General features: G+C 44.8%; 2 protein-coding genes across 5 annotated transcripts in view; both read left to right on the top strand.

Annotated features, from left to right (window-relative positions):
• Positions 1-11699, top strand: part of LOC118784883 (rho guanine nucleotide exchange factor 2-like) — a 57597-nt gene extending 45898 nt beyond the window's left edge. For 3 of the 4 annotated variants that reach the window (XM_036539347.1, XM_036539344.1, XM_036539346.1), the window contains 17 exons: positions 1098-1207; positions 1479-1622; positions 2010-2260; positions 2372-2497; positions 3110-3227; positions 3555-3803; positions 4472-4548; positions 4659-4831; positions 5914-5981; positions 6705-6893; positions 6992-7090; positions 7235-7290; positions 7537-7578; positions 7979-8029; positions 8136-8483; positions 10005-10173; positions 11077-11699. In XM_036539347.1, the coding sequence (XP_036395240.1) occupies positions 1098-1207; positions 1479-1622; positions 2010-2260; positions 2372-2497; positions 3110-3227; positions 3555-3803; positions 4472-4548; positions 4659-4831; positions 5914-5981; positions 6705-6893; positions 6992-7090; positions 7235-7290; positions 7537-7578; positions 7979-8029; positions 8136-8483; positions 10005-10173; positions 11077-11156 (2350 nt within the window). In that variant the 3' untranslated portion in view covers positions 11157-11699. The remainder of the gene's footprint in view (positions 1-1097; positions 1208-1478; positions 1623-2009; positions 2261-2371; positions 2498-3109; positions 3228-3554; positions 3804-4471; positions 4549-4658; positions 4832-5913; positions 5982-6704; positions 6894-6991; positions 7091-7234; positions 7291-7536; positions 7579-7978; positions 8030-8135; positions 8484-10004; positions 10174-11076) is intronic. The other variant, XM_036539345.1, reaches the window with a different exon arrangement.
• Positions 11700-13219: 1520 nt separating this feature from the next.
• LOC118784752 (annexin A2-like) lies at positions 13220-20148 on the top strand. Its single transcript, XM_036539154.1, has 13 exons — positions 13220-13407; positions 15029-15087; positions 15314-15410; positions 15741-15829; positions 16069-16182; positions 16489-16579; positions 16741-16820; positions 17275-17334; positions 17841-17931; positions 18944-19039; positions 19192-19250; positions 19452-19562; positions 20038-20148. Exons 2-13 carry the CDS (start codon positions 15043-15045, stop codon positions 20098-20100), a joined length of 996 nt encoding a protein of 331 aa, XP_036395047.1. The 5' UTR covers positions 13220-13407; positions 15029-15042; the 3' UTR covers positions 20101-20148.
• The last annotated feature ends 1124 nt before the right edge of the window (positions 20149-21272 follow it).

Genomic DNA, 21272 nt, shown 5'->3' with positions numbered 1-21272 from the left:
TTTGCCACGTGTATGTATTTGTCTGTATGTCTGTTTCCATGTCCATCTCTTGGTCTTGTTTTTATTTTTGTGTGTTCTTGTGTCTGTATCACTCCATGTATCTGCTTCTTCTGCCTGTCTCTGCTTGTCTCTTTTTTTCTCTCTGTCCTTGTCTCCTCTTTCTGTCTGTGTCATGGTGTCTGTTGGTCCCCATCTGTTCCTACGGGGCCCTCTGTTTGTTGGTCTCCCTCCATATATCTGTGCCTGTCTCCCTCCATATATCTGTGCCTGTCTCCCTACACATATCTGTGCCTGTCTCCCTCCATATATCTGTGCCTGTCTCCCTCCATATATCTGTGCCTGTCTCCCTCCGTATATCTGTGCCTGTCTCCCTCCATATATCTGTGCCTGTCTCCCTCCATATATCTGCCTCCATATATCTGTGCCTGTCTCCCTCCATATATCTGTGCCTGTCTCCCTCCACATATCTGTGCCTGTCTCCCTCCATATATCTGCCTCCATATATCTGTGCCTGTCTCCCTCCATATATCTGTGCCTGTCTCCCTCCACATATCTGTGCCTGTCTCCCTCCATATATCTGTGCCTGTCTCCCTCCATATATCTGTGCCTGTCTCCCTCCGTATATCTGTGCCTGTCTCCCTCCGTATATCTGTGCCTGTCTCCCTCCATATATCTGCCTCCATATATCTGTGCCTGTCTCCCTCCATATATCTGTGCCTGTCTCCCTCCGTATATCTGTGCCTGTCTCCCTCCGTATATCTGTGCCTGTCTCCCTCCTATTTCTTTGCCATCTATCTGTGTGCAAATGTGTGCACCTCTGTATGCTTTCCTGTATATTTGTGCATGTGTGTTCCTCTCTGTGCTTGCCTGTGTGTGTGTGTGTGTTTGTGTTTCCCTCTCTGCTTGCCTGTATGTCTGTGTGTGTGTGTGTGTGTGTGTGTGTGTGTGTGTTCCTCTCTGTGCTTGCCTGTGTGTGTGTGTGTGTGTGTGTGTTTGTGTTTCCCTCTCTGCTTGCCTGTGTGTGTGTGTGTGTGTGTGTGTGTGTGTGTGTGTGTGTGTGTGTTCCTCTCTGTGCTTGCCTGTGTGTGTGTGTGTAGGAACCTGAATGATGACTCTCCCCTGGGGCTGCGCAGGATCCTGTCCCAGTCCACAGACTCTCTCAACTTCCGCAACCGGGCCATGTCCATGGAGTCCCTCAACGATGAAGGTGAGGAGAGGCACAGGAGCAGGGGGAGGAGGTGCAAAGGGGGGTTGTGAGATAGGGGAGCAATGGAAGGGAAGGGGCTGAGAAAAGAGGTGCAGGGTGTTTGAGTGATGGGGAAAGAGACAAGAAGAAGCTGGATCTGTGCTGATCCGAATTCTCTCTATCCTCTCTACTCTTCCCTCCCTGCCCTCCACCTCTCTCCCTCTCCTATCCCTCTCTGCCTCTCTCCCGTTCTCCTCCCCTTTTCTCCCACCTCTCCGGCTGAAATCCACAGGGGAGGTGTACTACGCTTCCGTACTGGAGGAGCTGGAGCGGGAGGGCCGGGATTTTGAGGCGGACTCCTGGAGCCTGGCGGTGGACTCCTCCTACCTGCAGACTCACCGTAAAGACATCATCAAGAGGCAGGATGTCATCTACGGTGAGGACTGGCTGGCCATTTTCTCAGTACACTTATTATTCTATTTTTTACATTACATTTTAGGCATTTAGCAGATGCTCTTATCCAGAGTGACTTACATGAGTTACAGTTATTTACAATGTTATCCATTTATACAGCTGGATATTTACTGAGGCAATTGTAGGCTAAGTACCTTGCCCAAGGATACAGCAGCAGTTCCTCAGGGGGGAATTGAAGCGGCAACCTTTTGGTTATGAGTCCTGCTCCTTAACTACTATGCTACACTGCCACCCCTATCCATATATCTATCCCTGTCTGTGTGCAGATCATTGTGGATGACCCCACTCTCTGTATACAGCACAACTGCCTGTACTGATAATGTGGTTTCATTATCTCTGCACCGTTCAGAGCTGATCCAGACAGAGCTGCACCACGTGCGGACGCTGCGGATCATGGACGGGGTGTTCCGGCAGGGCATGCTGGAGGAGGTGCGGCTGGAGCCGGGCGTGGTGCACGCCGTCTTCCCCTGCCTGGACCGGCTGCTAGCGCTGCACTCGCGCTTCCTGGCCCAGCTGCTGCTGAGGAAGAACCACAGCCTGGCGCCCGGCAGCAGCAACAACTTCACCATCCACCAGCTGGGCGACGTGCTGCAGGAGCAGGTAACACCTGGGGGACAGAGAGGCGCAGAGGCACAGAGGCACAGGCTTAATGCACCGCTCAGCAGTTTCCTGTCTATAACAGTCTAAATGTGCTGTGCGTTTTCGTGTCAGTTCTCAGGCCACAACGCGGACGAGATGAGGAAGGCCTACGCCGAGTTCTGCAGTCGGCACCTGAAGGCTGTCAAACTGTACAAGGAGCTGCTGGCCCGAGACAAGCGCTTCCAGTACTTCATTCGGGTGAGAGAGGGGGAGAGGTGTGGGGGACTGGAGGGTCTGAAGCGGGGGAAAGGGTGGGAACTGGACCCCTGACCTGGAGGGTGCAAAGCTGGAATCTGGTGTAGAAATGTACCATTGCACGTGTGGACCACATGCTTATACCGTATTACAGCAGCCATTATACATCTGTGACACTTAAAATACATGCTTTGTAAGTTTCTGTGGGTAAGGCCTTCTGTTTTGCATGTAAGTGAAAGGTGGGTGTACTGAACAGAGAGGGGGAGGAAGAGAGCGAAAGGGAGATGTGTGGGGGGGGGGGGGGGGGGGGGCGACAGAGAGATGGATAGAGGAGGAGAGACAGAGGAATGTACAAGCAGGAGTGTGTTTATGTAGCTGTACCAGGAAGAGCTGGCTGGATACGAGAGATTCCGCTCGCTCAGACAGGGGGGAAAAGGTTATATAGAATGATCAAAAACAAACAAAGGGGTTATTTGGACAGGTTTGCATACAGCCAAAATGTCTCTGTTGTCTCGTATGTCTTTCCGTGTGAGGTCAAATGCTGCATCGCGCACAGATGACTGTCGTGTGGGTAATATGTAATTGAAAATCCCTCTCCCCTCCCTTCCTTATCAGCGAGTAAGCCGGGGCCCCCTGCTCCGTCGCCATGGCATCCAGGAATGCATCCTGTTGGTCACTCAGCGCATCACCAAGTACCCCGTCCTCATCCAGCGCATCCTGGACAATACCAAGGGTGAGGCCAAACAGCAGCACAGCAGCTGGAGTGGAGCGCTGTTCAGTTATTCTTCAGTGACAGCACAGCACTCTGCCTTCCTTTCCCCTTAAAGACAGTTGAAGGATAGTAATGTCTCAGAGTTATGGACTCCCACTCCTGCTGCATCAATACCCGTCAATATCACAGCAGCGGAGCAGAGTAGAGGAACATTCAGGAAATCAGCAATAAAAGCTTTTAAATTCTGTTTGACTGTTGCGATTAGTAATGACAGTTTCACATTTGGACCTAGTACCGTACGGTACAGTGCTCTAACCTGAGGCTCTGACCCATTTTCCGCGTTTACAGGCAATGAGGAGGAGGCCTCTTCTGTCAGCCAGGCGCTGGTGCTGATCCGGGAGCTGCTCAGCTCGGTGGACCAGCAGGTCCTGGAGCTGGAGCGCACCCAGAGGCTGCAGGAGATCCAGGCCCGGCTGGACCCGCGGGCGGAGACGGAGGTGCGGGGCGGAGGGGTGTTCCGCGGCGGGGAGCTGCTGAGGCGCCAGCTCATCCACGAGGGAACGCTGCTGTGGAAGACCACTGCGTCCAGACTCAAAGGTGTGTGTGTGTGTGTGTGAGAGTGAGACTGTGTGTGTGTGTGTGTGTGTGTGTGTGTGTGTGTGTGTGTGTGTGTGTGTGTGTGAGAGTGAGACTGTGTGTGTGTGTGTGTGTGAGTGAGACTGTGTGTGTGTGTGTGTGTGTGTGTGTGTGTGTGTGTGAGAGTGAGACTGTGTGTGTGTGTGTGTGTGTGTGTGTGTGAGAGTGAGACTGTGTGTATGTGTGCGTGTGTGTGTGTGTGTGTGTGTGTGTGTGAGACTGTGTGTGTGTGTGTGTGTGTGTGTGTGTGTGTGTGAGAGAGTGAGACTGTGTGTGTGTGTGTGTGTGTGTGAGACTGTGTGTGTGTGTGCGTGTGTGTGTGAGACTGTGTGTGTGTGTGTGTGTGTGTGTGTGTGTGTATGTGTGTGAGACTGTGTGTATATGTGCGTGTGTGAGACTGTGTGTATATGTGTGTGTGTGTGTGTGTGTGTGAGAAAGAGACAGTGAGTGTGTGCGTCTGTCTGTCTGTATGTGTGTATGTGTCTGTCTGTCTGTGCCCGCAGGAGATGTTACTGTGAAATGGTGTGGACAGTGGCCTTTGGGTTAAGAGTCATTGCTTTTTACTAGCAGCAGGTCTGAGCAGTCAGTGGTAAGAGTGTGTCTTCATATGATCGCGTGTTTATTTACAGATGTACAGGTCCTGCTGATGACAGACATCCTGGTGTTCATGCAGGAAAAAGATCAGAAGTTCATTTTCCCCTGCCTGGTCAGTTTCAGCCTTCAATCTTCTCGTGTCTTATCTCTCTTTTAATGATCCAATATTCACACCCAGTTAAGCACTATAAGATAAACAAGCCTTCCCTGCCCCTTCTCCAGGACAAGCCTGCTGTTCTCTCCCTGAAGAACCTCATAGTCAGAGACATAGCCAATCAAGAGCGCGGAATGTTCCTCATCAGTGACTCCACCCCCCCAGAGATGTACGAGATCCACGCCGCCTCCAAGGATGACAGGAACACCTGGATGAGACTCATTCAGCAGACTGTCAGCTGGTGAGGAAATGACATCACACACAAACACTCACACATGTATGCGCCACATGCATATATTCACACAGACATGAACCAAAATGCTCATGTGCATGAAAGGACATACACTCGCACACAGGCACACAAGCACACACAAAGAATTGGCATTGAATGTTTGTACCTGTAACTGAATAATTAATACACTTGATCACTGTAAGTGCATCTGTCTGGGTGGGGCACTGGATGCAACCGCTGATGGTTTGCTAGCCTAAACACATTCGCATCAGTCCTTCAATAAATACTGTGTCCATTTGTGGGAAAGTGCGTACCTGAGGTTTCTCACTTCTGCGAACTTGGCAACTTTAGATATGAGACACAACCTGCCTTTACCATCTAGACATATGTGCACTACTTCAAATTAGATCAAGCAGTGAGCAAGATATGAAAGTCCCAAGCAATTTTTAGCATGGGAATCAATTTCTGCTGTTTGCCAGTAATAAAATTTGAAATGTTATTAAAGCTCTTGAAATGTACATAAAAAGGTGCAGCACTGCCCACGTTTCATTTTCAGACAATAAGGCTGAACAAATCCACTCGAGGTTTAGTTGGTAACAAATAAACCAAAGGAAAATTACTAACCATTTTATATTATTTTTTGATCTCATCAAGAATTGGTTCAGTTTTGTTCACTACAATGTATTCAGTGAAGCACAGCAGGTGGTACAGACTCAACTGTAACCATTTTCTTAACATGCTGGAACATCTCTAGTGTACTGGCATGCCTCCAGTCAGCTGTAGCGGGGCTAATTTGTCATGCACTGCATTGAGTGGATTCCCCTGGGAAATGTCAGCAGAAATCACTTGTGGCAGGAACCTGATCTTCTGTTGACATGCATTTGAGCACTTGAGTACTGTCTCCTGCTCAGCCTGTTCACTCACATAGGATTCAGACACGGCTAATACAGGGCACATATGGATGAACGGGTACTACGTGCAGCTCCCAGCAATGGATGAGGCCGATCTTACTGTGAGAATTAAGGCACGCCCGGATCTATGAGCCTGGCTGTGCTCTGAGTGACCCCACATGCTCTCCTCTCTCCCTCCAGCTGTCCGTCCAGAGAGGACTTCCCGCTGATCGAGACCGAAGACAAGGCTCTGCTGCGCCGGCTCAGAGGTCAGCACAGGACACACACACACGCGCTGCATCTCTCCTTTTCCATCCCTCTCTTCCTCCTCTCTCCTCTCCTCTCTCTTTCTCTGCCGTGTAAAAGGGCCTCCTCTCTCGCTGCCATCCCTGTACAGTGTCTCTCTCTCACCAGCCCCCAACTGTGTCAGTGTACTGTTGCCATGTGGCCGTGTGTTAACTTCTCCCTCCCACTCGGTGCATCACAAGTATTCAGCAGAACGGGGTGTTCTGCAGAGCTCAATGCGGTCTGAGCTATCTGTCTTTTCAGTTTGTCTCTCTCTTAGCCGAAGTTACAGGCAGTAGTAGGGCTGCCATTCTTCTTCCCCTCATCTCCCCACACACACGCGCGCGCGCACACACACACACACACACACACAAACACTATTACCTTGAGTATGTTAATACATATTGGTGTACACTACATGGTTGTGCATGCATCAGTCCGTTTCTAATGATGTCTTGTGCCAGCTGTCTTATCAAGGGATGAATTGTGTAAAGAACAGAACACCCTTCCTGTTGATGATGACCGTAGGCAAACAAATGATTATCACATCAGACAAATATATTTGAACATCTTATTTTGCATAGCAAGATAATGGTAGATCTGCTTGATAAAATCACCACCTGTCAATCACCTAACTGCCATTGGTTCATTTCACCCTGTGAAAGCTTGTATTAAATATATGTATATATATATATTTTGTGTCTCAGCTGATATCCAGCAGAAGGACCGGGAGGTGCTGGAGCTCCTTCAGGAGAGGGTCACCCTGTTCTCAGATCTGGCAGAGGTGACGTCAGGCCAGGAGGTCACCTTGCACCACAACACACGAAATCTCTTCCGTGCCGAAACCCCCCACGCGCCCCAGGCGGAGAGGCTGCTCAATGATGCCATTGCTGAGGGTACGAGAGAGACGGAGATGGGACACAGCGCGACTTGGACACTGACTTACTGCCTTACGCTGTGATGTGAGATTGTCGTTGTCTCTTTTCCCTTTCAGTGGACAGGCTGAGCGAGCTGCTGCTTGGCTCCAACATTGAAGTGCCTCTGTCATGTAGTTCCAACAGCGATCAGAACCACACGGAGGCGCCAGTGAGCAGTAAGTGTCTGCCTGTGTCTCTTTCCATCATGAACAGTGTCCCTAAGTGTTAACGAACGTGTCTCTGCTCCCAAGTCTATGTCACTCTAAAGGTACCTGAATCTAAGCTTCTTATTTGTCCCTCTCTTTTTCCCTCTTGCACAGATGGAGAGGAGATATCAGTCAATGGAACTCACGACCAGAACAGCCCAACATCGAAGGTGAGGGAGAGGTGGACACAGGAAGGGCTTGGGCCAAAGACATGGCCATTGTACTGTTTTTCATCTTAGAGATTTGGTTACACAGTGAGGTGTGCAGGAGTGCCAGAAAACAATTAATTACCAAGGAAAAGGGGCAGTAGAAGCAAAACTATATACTGTGGTGTTACATTTGTTGATATTTTATAAATCACAGCTGCAGTGCTGTTGTAATGCTATTAAATTGTGTTTTCCTTCACCACCCTACAGGACAGGAATGGTAACCAACTACAAGACAAGCCTCTGAATGAGGTACGTTCAATTTACACATTAGCCTGAGTGTTCCCATTCAAACATCGAGATAGGTTGAGATGGTTTCGCCAGAACCCCTAATTCTTGGCCAATATGCATGTTTGGAACATTGCAAGAACTTTTGATGTAAGCTATACTGGAATCCATGTCAAGCAATTACTTCAAGCAGTGGTGGGACAGGGACATTTCAGAGTTTTCATTAGGGGTACTAGAGTCAACCCTAGAGATGATCTAGGAAAGCAGTACATTTAGTGTAATTGGCCTTTGAGCTAATTAGGATATTAGTGTGCTTATTATTTGTAATTTGTTGTGGCATTGGCATTTGTAGTGGCAATTCTGGTATATATACCATATGTATGTATAATAAATCTGTGCGTGTCTGTATGTGTGTGTGTTTCAGGAGGTGTGTCAGAGGCTGGTGAATCTCAGTACCCAGCTCCATGCACTACAGGTTAGCACCATCTCCATGCTGATATTTTCACATTCATCCCGCATTTGTTCAGCGCTGCCCTCAGCGTGTGTTTACCCTGACGCGCCTCCCCCTCACTTCCTCCCAGGCTGCCGTGATCACGCAGGACTCCATCGTCGAGCGCTGCGTCCGGGAGGGCTCGCTCTCAACACCCACGACGCCCGTCCCGCTGTCCTCCACCCCTGCCAAGCTGTGCCGCTCCATGTCACGCGACGCGGGCCTGGACGCCAGCACGGGGGCGGCCTTGGGGGAGCTGGCCCTGCTGCAGCGGCAGCACAGCCTCCTGCAGGAGGAGCTGGTGAGACTGAGGGCCTCCGAGGGCAAGCTGAAGGACAGCGAGAAGGCCCGCCTCCAGCTGGAGAAGCAGGTGAAGGACATGATCGCCAACAGTGGCGCCGCCCCAGTGGATGCCGCGGGAATGACAGGTTCCGATCAGGTATGGTTCAAACTTGGATACTTTTGTTGCAAAGTTACCAACCCTTTGTTTATATTGGTCCAGATTCAGCTGTACCTCAGTGAGGCAGTGAGGCTGCTTTGTTTTTATTGCCCCTAGGTATACCCTGGCCCGGCAGGGGGCTAAAGACAATGAATCAATCAACTTTTATTCTGTATAGCACCCTTTATAATCAGATTGTCACAGAGTGCTTTACAAAGCACTATTTCTGGAGGGAAGAAAAAGAAAAAAAACCCAACACAAAACAGCCTCTGTCTCCTTGCAAAAACCAACTGAGATAAATTATATGTAAAAAAAGATATGTTACGTGTATATGAGTCAATAATATGAGTCATTAAGTGACAGTCAGTCCATTATAGAGTGATGCGGTAGGATGCAGGGATTCTGTTCTTGTCTTCAGGGCCATGAATATGTAGTCCAGAGAAGGCAATAATGCCGATCAGAGCATAGAGTTCAGGAGGTCTAATCCTCAGTGTCAGGTGTCTAAGTATAATTTATGCGTAGCGCAGTGAATCAGGTTTTTCATAAAGACATTGGGTCATGCATTCATTATTTTTTACTTTCCAATATGAGACTCAGAGTGGCCAAAAGTTGGAGAAGCAACAGTAGGAGGGCTTGTTGTGATGTTGTAGGATGGGGAATGTAGGATCGGGATGTTTCCATTGGCACACCATGGAATACATCTCCCTTAAATAATCAGTGCTGCAAAGAAAGGTCTTTCCATTGCGTGATCACGAGTAACAGTGAAAGCAAGGGGACGTGTGTAGACTATTTACACGATAGCAGCATCTTTTATTAATTCAGTCATATCGATGAGTTAATAAGGCTTCACCAGCCATGTGAGAATTTATAGAGCTGTTGAAAAACTAGCTGCATCCGCAGTGGTGGAGGTGCCAGTTTGGACAGCTACTCTGCAGGTGTGCGTGTCTGTGTGGTGCTGATGGAGAACTGAGTGAAAGACACACGGTGCTGTTGCATGATGGGAAGGAGCTGGCATTCTCTAGCTGTAGCTGCTGTAAAACTGACACAGCTGCCATCAGTTGCTTTTTATGCTGTGCTTTGAGCAGGTCTATTGACCGACTGAAGTTTAAAGGCGTGAATAGATGTGCTCAGTTCGCAGAATTTCAAGCAATCTGTTCACCTACCTAGCTATCTGTCTGTTACAGCAGTCTAATTATACACAGTGGTCTAATTGTCTAAGTATAGCTGCTGAGATGAAGACCATCTGCAATCATGGTTACTGTTTTATATGTTCTATACCTCTATTAGTTAACCATCCTAAATGTCCCTCTCGTATGGTATGGTGATTTTTAGATATTAAAATAGATCTGATACAGTCATCTTTTTGGCATTCCAAAGTATATTCAGAGTCATCAGTCTGGAAATTGGAGTGCTTACTCCTTATAAGCTGGTGTACAAGAGGCTGTTATTTGCTGTCGGTTTGTGTAGAATCCTTTAAATATAGCAGCATGAAGCCTGAGTTCTCACCTTTCCCTCCCTCAGGCTCCTCACGAAGGCAATGGAAGTGAGGGAGATCCTGACCCTGTTGCGCCATTGGCCACTCAAGAATTAGTTGACCAGTTGGATGGCCTACAGGAAGGCAGCGACTTGGAGGAGAACTCAGATGACGAGGAAGACTTGAGAATTTCACCCCGCTCTGACAGCCCCAGAGGTTAGTATGTTATGTAAGCGCTGGACCGAACACAAATTTGCAGTCAGTATTTTATTATTATCCAAACAGAGACACATTCTGTCGTGTTCGGCATGCAAGGCACAGTATGTGCCTCTTTTCCTTTGTGGCATACATTGGCATTGAGAAACTGGCAAAGCATACATGGTCAGGCATACAGTTTTGACACACAATTTGAAAGTCTGAAAGATGATATTATGTCATCCCAAAGACCAGTCTTCAGCCTACCTCAAAGCATTGTAACTTCCCCCTGCTGTATTTGCTGTAGGTAGTGAACAATAAGTGTAGTGATGTCACTGATAAAAAAATAAAAATCATACTCCCCTCAAAATTTCAAACAAACCTCTGAAGGGGAAAATTCCTCCTCTGGGGCAGCCCCTACATCCACAGAAAACCAATTTACCATATTTCAGAAGAGGGATTCTAACCTTTTGTCCACACTTGTAGATTGTACTACATGCCCACACACATTTTTATGTAACGTGAATTGATTTTATAACGAGGCGCACACACACACACACACACACACACACACGCAAACACTCATTTTTCTCCCTGTGCCCTTTCACCCCTTCTGCCTCTCCAGCTCTCTCGCTGTGGCTTGTGTAGGTGTGTCAGAATGTAATATCCTATCTCTCTGGCTCCCTTTCCCTGTTTGCAGTGTGGGTGGATAGCTCTGTAGTGCCAATGTTTGACTCCCATCTATTTTCTTCTCCCTCTCTCCTTGTCTGTCAGCGTTTTCAAAATGTGCTTTAGATTCACAGTCCTCTAAATCAAATTCAGGCTAAGCTTTATTGACATTACATTGCTGTGTATATTTAACCAAAACGCCAAGCTGGTGTGGGAAGTACAGATGAGTTTGATTAATGACGTGTAACTCTGTAGACCTACAGGACATCCCGGAGGAGAGTGAGTGCGGAGCAGAAGCGCGGGAGTCTGAGGCGGATTCTGAGACGCACAGCTAACGACAGCTCTACCTGGTCCCGGGACCTAGAACTGGACCCCATCTCAACAGGAACCGCAGACCTGAACTCACCTTTCATTCTGTACATATAAGTCCACCTATAGAGCAAATATCATATTATCTTAAGGTATAAACTTGCAATGAGATGTTGTGCTACAGTTCGAGATTCATGGTTCACTGTTATTTTATTTCATATTATGTCTCTCTTCTAGAATCCTCCTTGGAATCTGTTTTCTGTTCTGTGACTCTTCCCTCCGGCTCCTGCCTCTTTTCTCTCCATCCCTTTTCTTCCTTAAAACAAGGAAGAAATGCCAAAAAGGGAGTGTTTGAGGAGAAGGAATTAGGACAGTAGCCGCAGCAGTGATGAGATTCCAAGGTAGATTCAGGGACCTGTTCATATGATGGAAACCATAATATGATTAGTAACAACCTAACCTGTTTTAGCTGTTCATTTCATCCAGTATCCTCAGTACTTTTGCGTTGTCTGTGGCCTGGATATCTTAGTGACTGAAACTCAGCGTTCACATGAGGAGGAGGAAGTTGGGCAACACGTGGAGGGTGGGGGGGTGGGGTTAGCATGACGCTATGTACTGTAAATAAATATGTTTAGAATGCTGTGCGGGTAATGATGTGCTTTCACCCACCGCCCCCTTTTCAACACAAACACTTGAATTCTCCTGTATTTTTGGAAAACCAAAATTTTTTTACTTGTATTTTCAGGAGGGACGGATTGTTAGGAATAGGTTTCTATTTGGGGGGGGCTTTTAATGAACTGTTCAGAATTGTGTGGGACATTAGTTAAAAACATTACCAAAGCTGATTGTCATTATATATTTTTAAACTTTCATTAGAGCTGTGATGAAAGTGAATCATAACAGCAACTGTTATTTAATTGGGGGGGGGTCCCATCTCCACTTTTCACATTTAAGTATTGATTTTTACAGCTATAACATTGAATAATATTGAATATGTCACTACACTAGCAGCAGGTTGCCCTTTATTGTCCAGGCATGTCTGGTCAGCTCCCAGATTAAGTTTTACGTTTGGGGAAGGGCAGGTTTTTTTTATTGTTTTACCAATTCATTCCAGAGGTTTGTTAAATAACTGAAGGCTTGAAAGGTTTTGGTCTTATCTAATTATTAAAGCAATCAACTGGAACTTGAAGTCAAAGTGTGTTTGAAGTAACTTCCCTCAATTCTGAACAGCTATAATGGAAAAAAGAAATGAAGTAGATAAACTGGATTAATAGTCTTTCCTTGTTTTAATTACAAAAGAAATTACAGTAGTGTTTTTTCTATATCATATTATATATTATATATATATAAAGTATGTATTTCTTGTGTATAGATATCTGTTCTGTGCTGAAAAAAAGAAAATTTTGAGTTTTTAAACCTATGTTGTAATTTTATTTTAATTTTTTGTTTTTATCTGACATTCTGTCTTATTTGATTGGTTTGTGTTCTGTTCATAAATCTGGCAGAAATGACCAATACTGTCTTCAGTTGTCTTTTTTTCTGTCTGGTGGTAGGGTTGGGTTCATTATTTCTCAACACTGCAATGAACATGTCTTAAGTTTAGTATGTTACACACCAGACACACTCACTCTCACTTTTTCTTCTGTGGGACTTCCGTCTGTTTTTAGCAGTGATGTTCATCATACAATACTATGAACATATCTCATGTGTATGATTAGACATAACATCTACATAATAATAATAATATTACATTGAAGTAAGTATTATTTTTATGCTTTTTAAAAGAGAGTGACTGAGTGGAAAATTTTGTTGCTCAATGGTTTCTTGAAACATGAGGCAGGGTGGTGTTAAAAAACAATTCTTTAATCAGCACAACATGCAGAATAAAAAACAATTGCAGCTTGCAACTTGTTAATTTGGCAAATGCCCATGACCTGGTACAGATTGCTCAAATCCACTCGGACTTTTGGTGCACCTCCCCGTCAGTTTGCCCTTTGTACTTAAAATGTAATGTCGTGTGGGGGTGGTAGGGACAGGGGACGCGGTCTTGTTCATCAGTGAAGTCTAAAGTATTTTTACAGAGGAGAGGACACACCCGCATGGGGAGATTTATGGAGCGACTGTGTGCTCAGAGCGTCAGTCCGCTACTCACGTGATCCATTCAGAGCGTCGCAGTTCAGCTGCGTGAATGCGCAATTAGACATCAGTAAGGTGGTGTGCGGAATCATTAGTTCACAGATGATATACCGGGTTGCCTCACCGGAGCAGTGAAAACGGGTAAGCTTTGGTTTATTTATTTGTTTAAGCATAGTTGTTCAGGCTGACAATAAGATGTCCACATTAGTGAAAAACTGTTTCAAGAGAGCGTGTTTTGTGCAATAAAAATCGGTGTACATTGTCACAGCAGAGACATTGTTTTAAAAGTTTCTTAGAGTTGGCTGACCGACAAAAATAAATATTAATGCATATCATTTGTTGAAAATGCAGCATTTTGTAATTGTTGGAGTTTGTTCAACTGTTTGCTGTCAGTGGTTACTGCCTAGTAAAGAATGTGGTTAAACCATATGCTACTTCGAAAATACCTTATTCGTTGAAGATTTAAAATTGTTTGTGAGATATGGCAAATCTTGCCAAATTCACCGAATACGTTATTTAATGGCTCAGAATGTGAGCAGCCTCCTGTACAGTTATTTTAAAATCAGGCGTGTTCTGGAGGCTTCAGGCAGAAGTTTCTCGTAAGTGCTGATCTAGGAACAGTTTTGCTGTTTTGGTTAAAACGGTTAAGGTCGGAAGGATGGTTAAGGGCATCTTGTCCTAGCTCAGCACTTCTAGGCAACTTCTGCCTTGATAATACCGAGCCTTTATAGCCCATGAATCACAGCCACACCCACATAACTGCAGATAGTAGAGGGGTAACACTTCCTTCCTGCAAGTAGAGAGCTCAAGTGTTCACCCCTGATTGTGCCTCAGGGGAGTGGTAGTGTTAGGGGGTCAGTGTTGTTCACCTGGAATTCCAGGAATGAGACACACCCACTTTATGGAGCACTGCTTTTGGACTGGCCCCCTCACCATCTGGTAGCATTCATAACATGGAGTAGCATTCCAGCAGGTGTTTTATGTAGCTAGACTGTGTTTATATGTTTCATTTACGTTGATGTCTTCATCTCCAAAAAATTTTTCTGTGTTCTATAGTTTTAGTGAGGTAGGTTTATTATAGTAATTCAGCAACACTGATAAATAGAGATGATAGATAGAGATAAATAGGCTCTCCTAGACACCCACCAAAATGGTAAGATTAGTGAAATTAGCTAAATTTACCTGTCTAGGAAAGGTGAGTATTTGTTTGAGTAGAGTAGGTCTGGCATAGAGTTAGCTTGTTAGTGTTTAGATATATGTTGTTGGCCATATGTTGGGCATTGCTTTTGAGAATTTCCAGCAATATCTTCCAGCATGTGTTGTGCATTGTTAAACCTATGCCCTTATTCATCCAAGTTTCATCCATATTGGCCTGGTTGACATGACACAATATACACATTAGTATACCAGGTATGTATGTTTCAGTCTCACTTGTTCTGATAATTACTACACTATGGACACTATGAACAGGTGTTTTGGATGTTAGAAGCTTATTTGGATAAACAGAGCTGTAATTTGACACTAAGTGCTTTACACCAGGATTTTAACTACTGTGTCTGGACAGTAAGTGCTTGTAGACTAATTGTTGTTCTCTTTTCTCAGGACATGAGTAACAGGAAAAAAAAACTATATTGTGGCAAACTTTAGGTCTTTGTGTGATGCATTCTTGACAGTAGGATTACTGTTCTCGTGTTACTGTAATGTAACACTGTTGATATTCTTGTCCCATTCCAAAGAGCATTTTTTCCCTAACCATCTCTAGGATCCATCAGTGACATGGAGATTCTTTTAAGGACAGTTGAAATGCCAGTCATAGAGACTGTAAGTTTGGAAATGTTTCTTTATTTGTGATTTTCTCAGTCTGTATGTCTGCCTGCCTGCCTTCCTGCCTGTCTGTATTACTGAATGTATAACATGTGTCTTTTATTTCAACCTTTCCATTCTTTTCCTTTCCTGGACATAATGTATAACATGAGAGCCCCGCCTATAATGGTCGGGGTAATTGATAGTAATTCTTGTAGAAAGTCCCCTTGTTTCTTTTTCGTAGGAGATGTGGTGGGGTACCCTGGGCACTGTGCGCCCCTTCCCAAACTTTAAACCTGAGAAGGACACCCGAGAAATCCAAACTGCACTGGAGAAGAAAGGTACTGTGTTAGTTTCAACCTCCCGTCCCTGTGAACTGCACTGTGCACTGTGTATTTCAATAACAGGCCTTGTTGCAGCACAGCCGTATCTTGTCATGCCACAGTTCTGTGTTGGTTATCTCCAAAGCTGCAGTTCATTTTGATCCCGGTGTCTCCGTTAAATGTATACGTTTCCCTCGTTACTGTTTAAAAATATGTCTGTCCTTGTTTTTTGTGTTTTTGCCGTCTGTTGTTTTGGAGGTGAGACTATGTTGCTATGTGTGTCGCTATGTGTGCTACCTTGCGGTTCGCAGTTGTGTTGTAATGCAGCGGATGGGAATGTTTTTACAGATGTGAATACTCTGGTGAGGATCCTGACCAACCGCACCAATGCACAGAGACAGGTCATCTCACAGACTTACAACACGCTCACACAGAAGGTACCACTGCATACAAATTACTCATACACAAATTGCCATTCAGTATCTCATTCTTTTGCACTACATATGGTCCCATACAACACTGAAGGTGTAGTATTCTATGTAGCATGTTGTGATATGCTGTGCTTTAACTACATGAATATCCACTGTGCCTATTAAAGTTGAAAAATAGTTAATCAAATAATCCTAAAACACTCTCCCACAGAGGGAGTTAAATGTCTGTTGTCCCCTTGCCCCAGGACCTGAGTCCAGCCCTGAAGAAAGTGCTGTCAGGGGGGCTTCAGGACCTCCTTCTGGGTCTCATGATGACCCCCGCACAATTTGACGCCCACCGCCTCCGACAAGCCATGGAGGTAAGAAGAGGGAGGACACAGCCCAATGTACAGATGGACAAGAGATGTGGACGCAAACAGACAGACAAATGCAGATGGCTAGAAAGACATAGAGACTGGCCAGAAAGTGGATAGAAAAGTGGATGGACAGACTTGGATGGAAAGTGAGGTGGAAGCTTGAGACGCAGTACTGCAGACAGGCAGGAGGTTGGAGATTTGACTGTTGTTTATCACTTGTGTAACCTGCGTATGTGTTTGTCAGTGTGTCTGTATGTGTGTCCGTCAGTGTGCCTCTACGTCATGAACCTTTTACCTGTGTATGCACAGGGTCTGGGCACAGATGAGGAGACTTTGTTAGAGGTCCTGTGTACCAGTTCAGCACAGCAGCTCAGGGACATCACTATTACCTACAAACAGGGTGAGGGTGATCTGCAGTTAATACATGCTGATCTTACTACTGGTCTGTTGTCGCTCTGTACTGTAAATATGCATATTTACACATCTACACACATACATAACCACACACGCACACACACACAAACGCACAAAGAGGATTCTGTGTGCTTTCTGGCTTTGCAGAGTTTGGACGATATCTGGAGAACGACTTGATCAGCGAGACCAGCAAGGACTTCACCAAGCTACTCCTAGCCATCCTCAAGGTACTGCAGGCAACCTGTCTGAGACAAGAAGAGCTCAGCCCACACCAGTCTAGCTCTCCTGTCACAATAACTGGCCCGTGTCCCTTCATCACTGTCAGTTATTCTCGCTTTGCTTTGCGCTCTTTATCATTCACTGTTTACTTGGCCGCTGCCCTTATCCGGGGTGACTGACTGCAAAAAACATTGGCGGTTACAGTGAAGAATACAAATGGATAATAAGCAAGTGCAATATAGCTGAGCTGTCTCATTTAATTAACATTGAAATACTCATGTGTACTGTAACTCAGTGATAAATCAGGATCGTGGTTATATCCTGGTTTACATTTTAGATCTAGCCTTTCACTTTCTCTAGTAGTCTTCCACTCTTTTGAAGTGTTTTTTAAGAGTTTGATTCTTTGCAAGAAGTATTTACTGTGATAGCACAGAGAAATATTCTGGTCTTTCATGCCAACAGAAGGAACAGGAGAACATGCAAGGAGTGATTGATTACCAACTCATTGATCGAGATGTCAAGGTGAGTCTCTTCACAGTAATGCTCATGAAGACCCATACATGGAGTGTGCAGCTACGCTTTTGCACTACACTACAATTATTGATGATATTTATGAACTACACTTTTGAAAGTGTTTTTTGTTCATATTAAAACATCTCTTCCCAGTTTGTTGTTAATTGATTATCAAGGGGACATAGAAGAGATGAAAATAAATCCGATGAACACTGGATTACTCAATGGATTTTTAAAGGGTGCTGTCTGTTAATCAGCTGGAATCATTACTCATGCTCTGTCTAGCTCCTAAGATTGTAAAAAGAAGGGTAGGTAATTACTCCCATGACGCCATGCACCTGTCCCGCCCACAGTCACCAACAGCCTATAGTAATTCTCTGACTCCCATGAGCTGACGAATTAGGAAACATCATGTTATCCTTCTTGATGTAGGGCTTGTCTGGCTCTAATGAAAAAAAGGAGCCAGTGTTTACTGTATTGAATGAAGCGTTAATGCTTCCTGGTGCTGTGTGCAGAGCCTGACTGAAGCCCTCAGCGGTAAGAAGGCCGACTCGGCTCCCTGGATCAGGATACTCACCACACGGGATTCGGACCATCTCAACAGAGGTACAGCGTGTCTCTCTGTCACCCCTGCCGTCCCGAGCAAGGAGTTTATAGAGACAATAACATTGCCTCCTTTCTCTCTTTCAAGTTCAAGATCAGAATATTTCATTTGCATGAAATACCACTGTATACATTTTCCAAGCATTAACAGATCGTAATTAAATATGATCTAAATATGATCTAATTAAATATGATATGATTAAATATGTATGTAAATGTAAAACATTTACATACATATTTACACACATGGATTTCACTCTTCATTCTCAATGGCCAGACTGCACTAACTGAATCTGAGCCTTGTCAACCTATTTTTCTGTTATCTGTTAATCACCATGGTCAGGTAATCTGCCATGGTATACTCTCATTTTAGTGTCTAATAGCTCTCACAACTTTGTTGTGCTTTTGAGTCTGTATCCCAATAGGTGATGTAGACTTGGTTTTGTTGTTTTAATATGGTTTCCTCTACGTCTTTGTATTTTAATGTTGCTGTTAGTGCGGGTTTGTGCAGCGAGCGTCATGACCAACTGGCTGAGGGGATTCATTTCTTGAGTCAGCTCTCACTATTGCAGGGCTGTGAGTTGTGACCATTGTGTTTCAAATGAGTGCAAAATTTCAGTGCCTTTTCTGTATGTTGTTAAGTGGTTAAAAAGTTTTTGCAGAATGTTATGTGGAGGGGTACAGTGGGGTGTTTTGAGCCATTTTGTGTAATCTGGGTTTGTGATAGGACTCCACACTTGGCAGCCATTGTAATTGGTGGAAAGACATTTAAAAAATGTTTTCCCAGATTTTAAATGTTTAAAATGTACAGCCTCTTGTTTAAGCCCTGGGTGCCTTCAACAAGAGGCTGAAATGTATTCATTCCCAAATCAAACTTCCCAGAGGCTCTGAAAGTCAGACCCAGGTACCATGTGGTTGGTAGTATGCTTGAGGGTAATGCTGCCCAGAGTAACGTTATCCTCTCCCTCTCTCATTCTGTCTTGCATTTTCTCTTTCTGCATTCTTTTTTGTTCAGTCTTGTCCAAGTGGGAGAGTGTGAGGGGGGAGACGGTGGACAAAGCACTACAAAGCCACTTTTCTGGGGACCTGAAACTGGGGCTACGAGTACTGGGTGAGACGGTTGTTTGGGGTGTGTGTGTGTGTGTGTTTGTGTGTGTGTATACATGTTCTTGTGTGTGCATGGGGCTGTGTGTGCGCGCGTGTGTGTTTTTGTGCGTGTGATGTATGAGCAGGCTTATTCCTCAGCTGTTTATGTCTCCGTAGTCCGTTCCATCCAGAACACCCCTTTGTACCTGGCTCAGCGGCTGCAGGCATCCATGAGGGTGAGCAGCTTTGTGTATCTGCAAGCATGTCTGACACATGTCATTATGCCTTGTCTGTCGTGGTGCCTCTTGTCTTGCTGTATCTTTGCATCTGCCTTTTTAATGCACACTTCATAGTCTCGCAATTGTTTTTGTCTTTCTGTGGGTGTCTGTGGTAAATAATTTTTCCCCGTTCTGTGTGTGTGTGTGTGTGTTTTGTAGAAAGGCAGTGTGTTGCGTGGCATCCTCATCTCCCGCAGTGAAGAGGATCTTCTCAGTGTGAGAGTGGAGTATCGAAGGCTGGCCCAGGCCTCGCTCTACTCAACCATAGAGGTCAGGCTTACTAACGTCAGCACTCTGCTGCTCATTCACTGTCTGCCTCAGCCTCACCCAGACTCTCCTCTGCCCTCTCCTCCCTCTCTGTCTGTCATAGAACATAAGAGGAATATTAAATTACAAGCTCAGTCTGCTAGGAAAAATTCTTTCTTTCCTGAGGGTATTCAGAAGCCACTGTCACAAGTCTCTTTTTTTGTTTGGTTCAGTATTCAGTCAATTCAGAGTGTATTTCACTGTCCAGTATGGGCTGATTCCTGTTCACTCCTGATCAGCTCTAGCTGGCTCTATGTCACTTGAATCATCAAAAAATTGTATGGATTTCAGGCATAGCAGTCAGCCAGTTTTTACATTTTTTGAATGTATTCTTTGCGTCCAGCTCTTCAGTGAGTTTCATTCTGAGGTATTTGTGTAACACTCTTTCTCCTCTCTCTCTCTCTCTCTCTCTCTCTCTCTCATCTCCTTTTGTTTGCAGAAGGAATTCAAGGGAGATCTTCAAATGGCACTGCTGGCCATGTGTCGGGCTGAAGACTTATAGAAAAAGGGGAAGAGAAAGAGAATAAACAATTCCAAATATACCAAATATAGACTATGTTATTTATCTATGTACATGCATATGGAAGCATGCCTGTAGTTTTATTCACACGTCCATGTATTCCAAAATCACAGACACTCACAGGAAAGCATTAACATTGACCCTCTGATGCCCAAATGGGATTATAATGTTGAGATAAGCAGACATGTTTAGTAAGCACCATAATTCAGCTGCTGTACAAGGTTGCAAAGCAGAGATAAGCTGTTTCCATGGTTTCGTGGTTTATCTTAATGGCAAAGCTAGCACTTACTTCCAAAATAGTTTGTGCCTCTCCAGGCCTTGTTAGAGAGCTATATGCGCTATAACTAATATTGTTGATTCTGCCGTTGAAAGAAATGTCTTCTAGGGTCAGACTTATTGAACATACTCTTTTGAATGATTTAAAGCTTCCACACAAAATGTATCTGAAAATGTGTTTGCAAAACTTTCAACTGCAAGTGTATGTTTAAGCATTGCTCCCTTCTGCCTTGCTCAGAGCCTGAGAGATTCTGGCCAGGCAGGTGTATAGGATCCTCCATGCCTTGGCTCTCTTTCCTCTGCTGCCACAAAGACCAGGACAATGTCAGCCAAGAGACGAGTATTAATATCCCAAGAGCCGCACATAGCTGACATGTTTCCCCACTCATCCATCTTCCCCTCTGCTGGAGAGAGAGGGAATAGAATTACCCTGTCAGGCAGTGGGAATAGAATGATTCTCATGCTATGGGTTGCAGGGGTTTAGTTATATAAAGATACCCATGCATCCAGATCAATCCACTCTCCCTGGTCATTGTGTGAATTTTGGTGGCGATAGATGCAGTGGCTGTGTTTTTGTCAATAGGGGACAGTGTGAAGTTTTTCTCTCAAATTGCTCAACAAAGATCAAGGTGTGATTCATATGATTTATATTGTTATTTGTATTATGATTTATTGTGTTGAATTTAAATGTTTTATCTTATATAATATTATTTCATCCTCATATTACACTGTTTGAGTACTAGCCAGACTCAACTCAATAAAGCAATTATTTTGCTGAATTTGGGTCACTGATTCATTTCAACTTTAATTTCATACTAATTTTGAATATTAGACTTCTTGATGTATACCTCATAGATTTGACAGGCCTTTATAGCTAT

This window comes from Megalops cyprinoides, chromosome 10 (assembly GCF_013368585.1).
Source record: "Megalops cyprinoides isolate fMegCyp1 chromosome 10, fMegCyp1.pri, whole genome shotgun sequence".
Lineage (NCBI taxonomy): Eukaryota > Metazoa > Chordata > Actinopteri > Elopiformes > Megalopidae > Megalops > Megalops cyprinoides.
Note: the sequence above shows the minus strand (reverse complement) of the source record. Positions and strands in the feature narration are given on the sequence as shown.

Excerpts from the sequence above, each read along its gene's own strand:
- LOC118784752 (XM_036539154.1), top strand. The coding sequence starts at position 15,043 with ATGGAGATTCTTTTAAGGACAGTTGAAATGCCAGTCATAGAGACT. Across the intron at positions 15,830-16,068 it reads ACAACACGCTCACACAGAAG|GACCTGAGTCCAGCCCTGAA; the intron begins GTACCACTGCAT and ends CCCTTGCCCCAG. Across the intron at positions 17,932-18,943 it reads TTCGGACCATCTCAACAGAG|TCTTGTCCAAGTGGGAGAGT; the intron begins GTACAGCGTGTC and ends TTTTTTGTTCAG.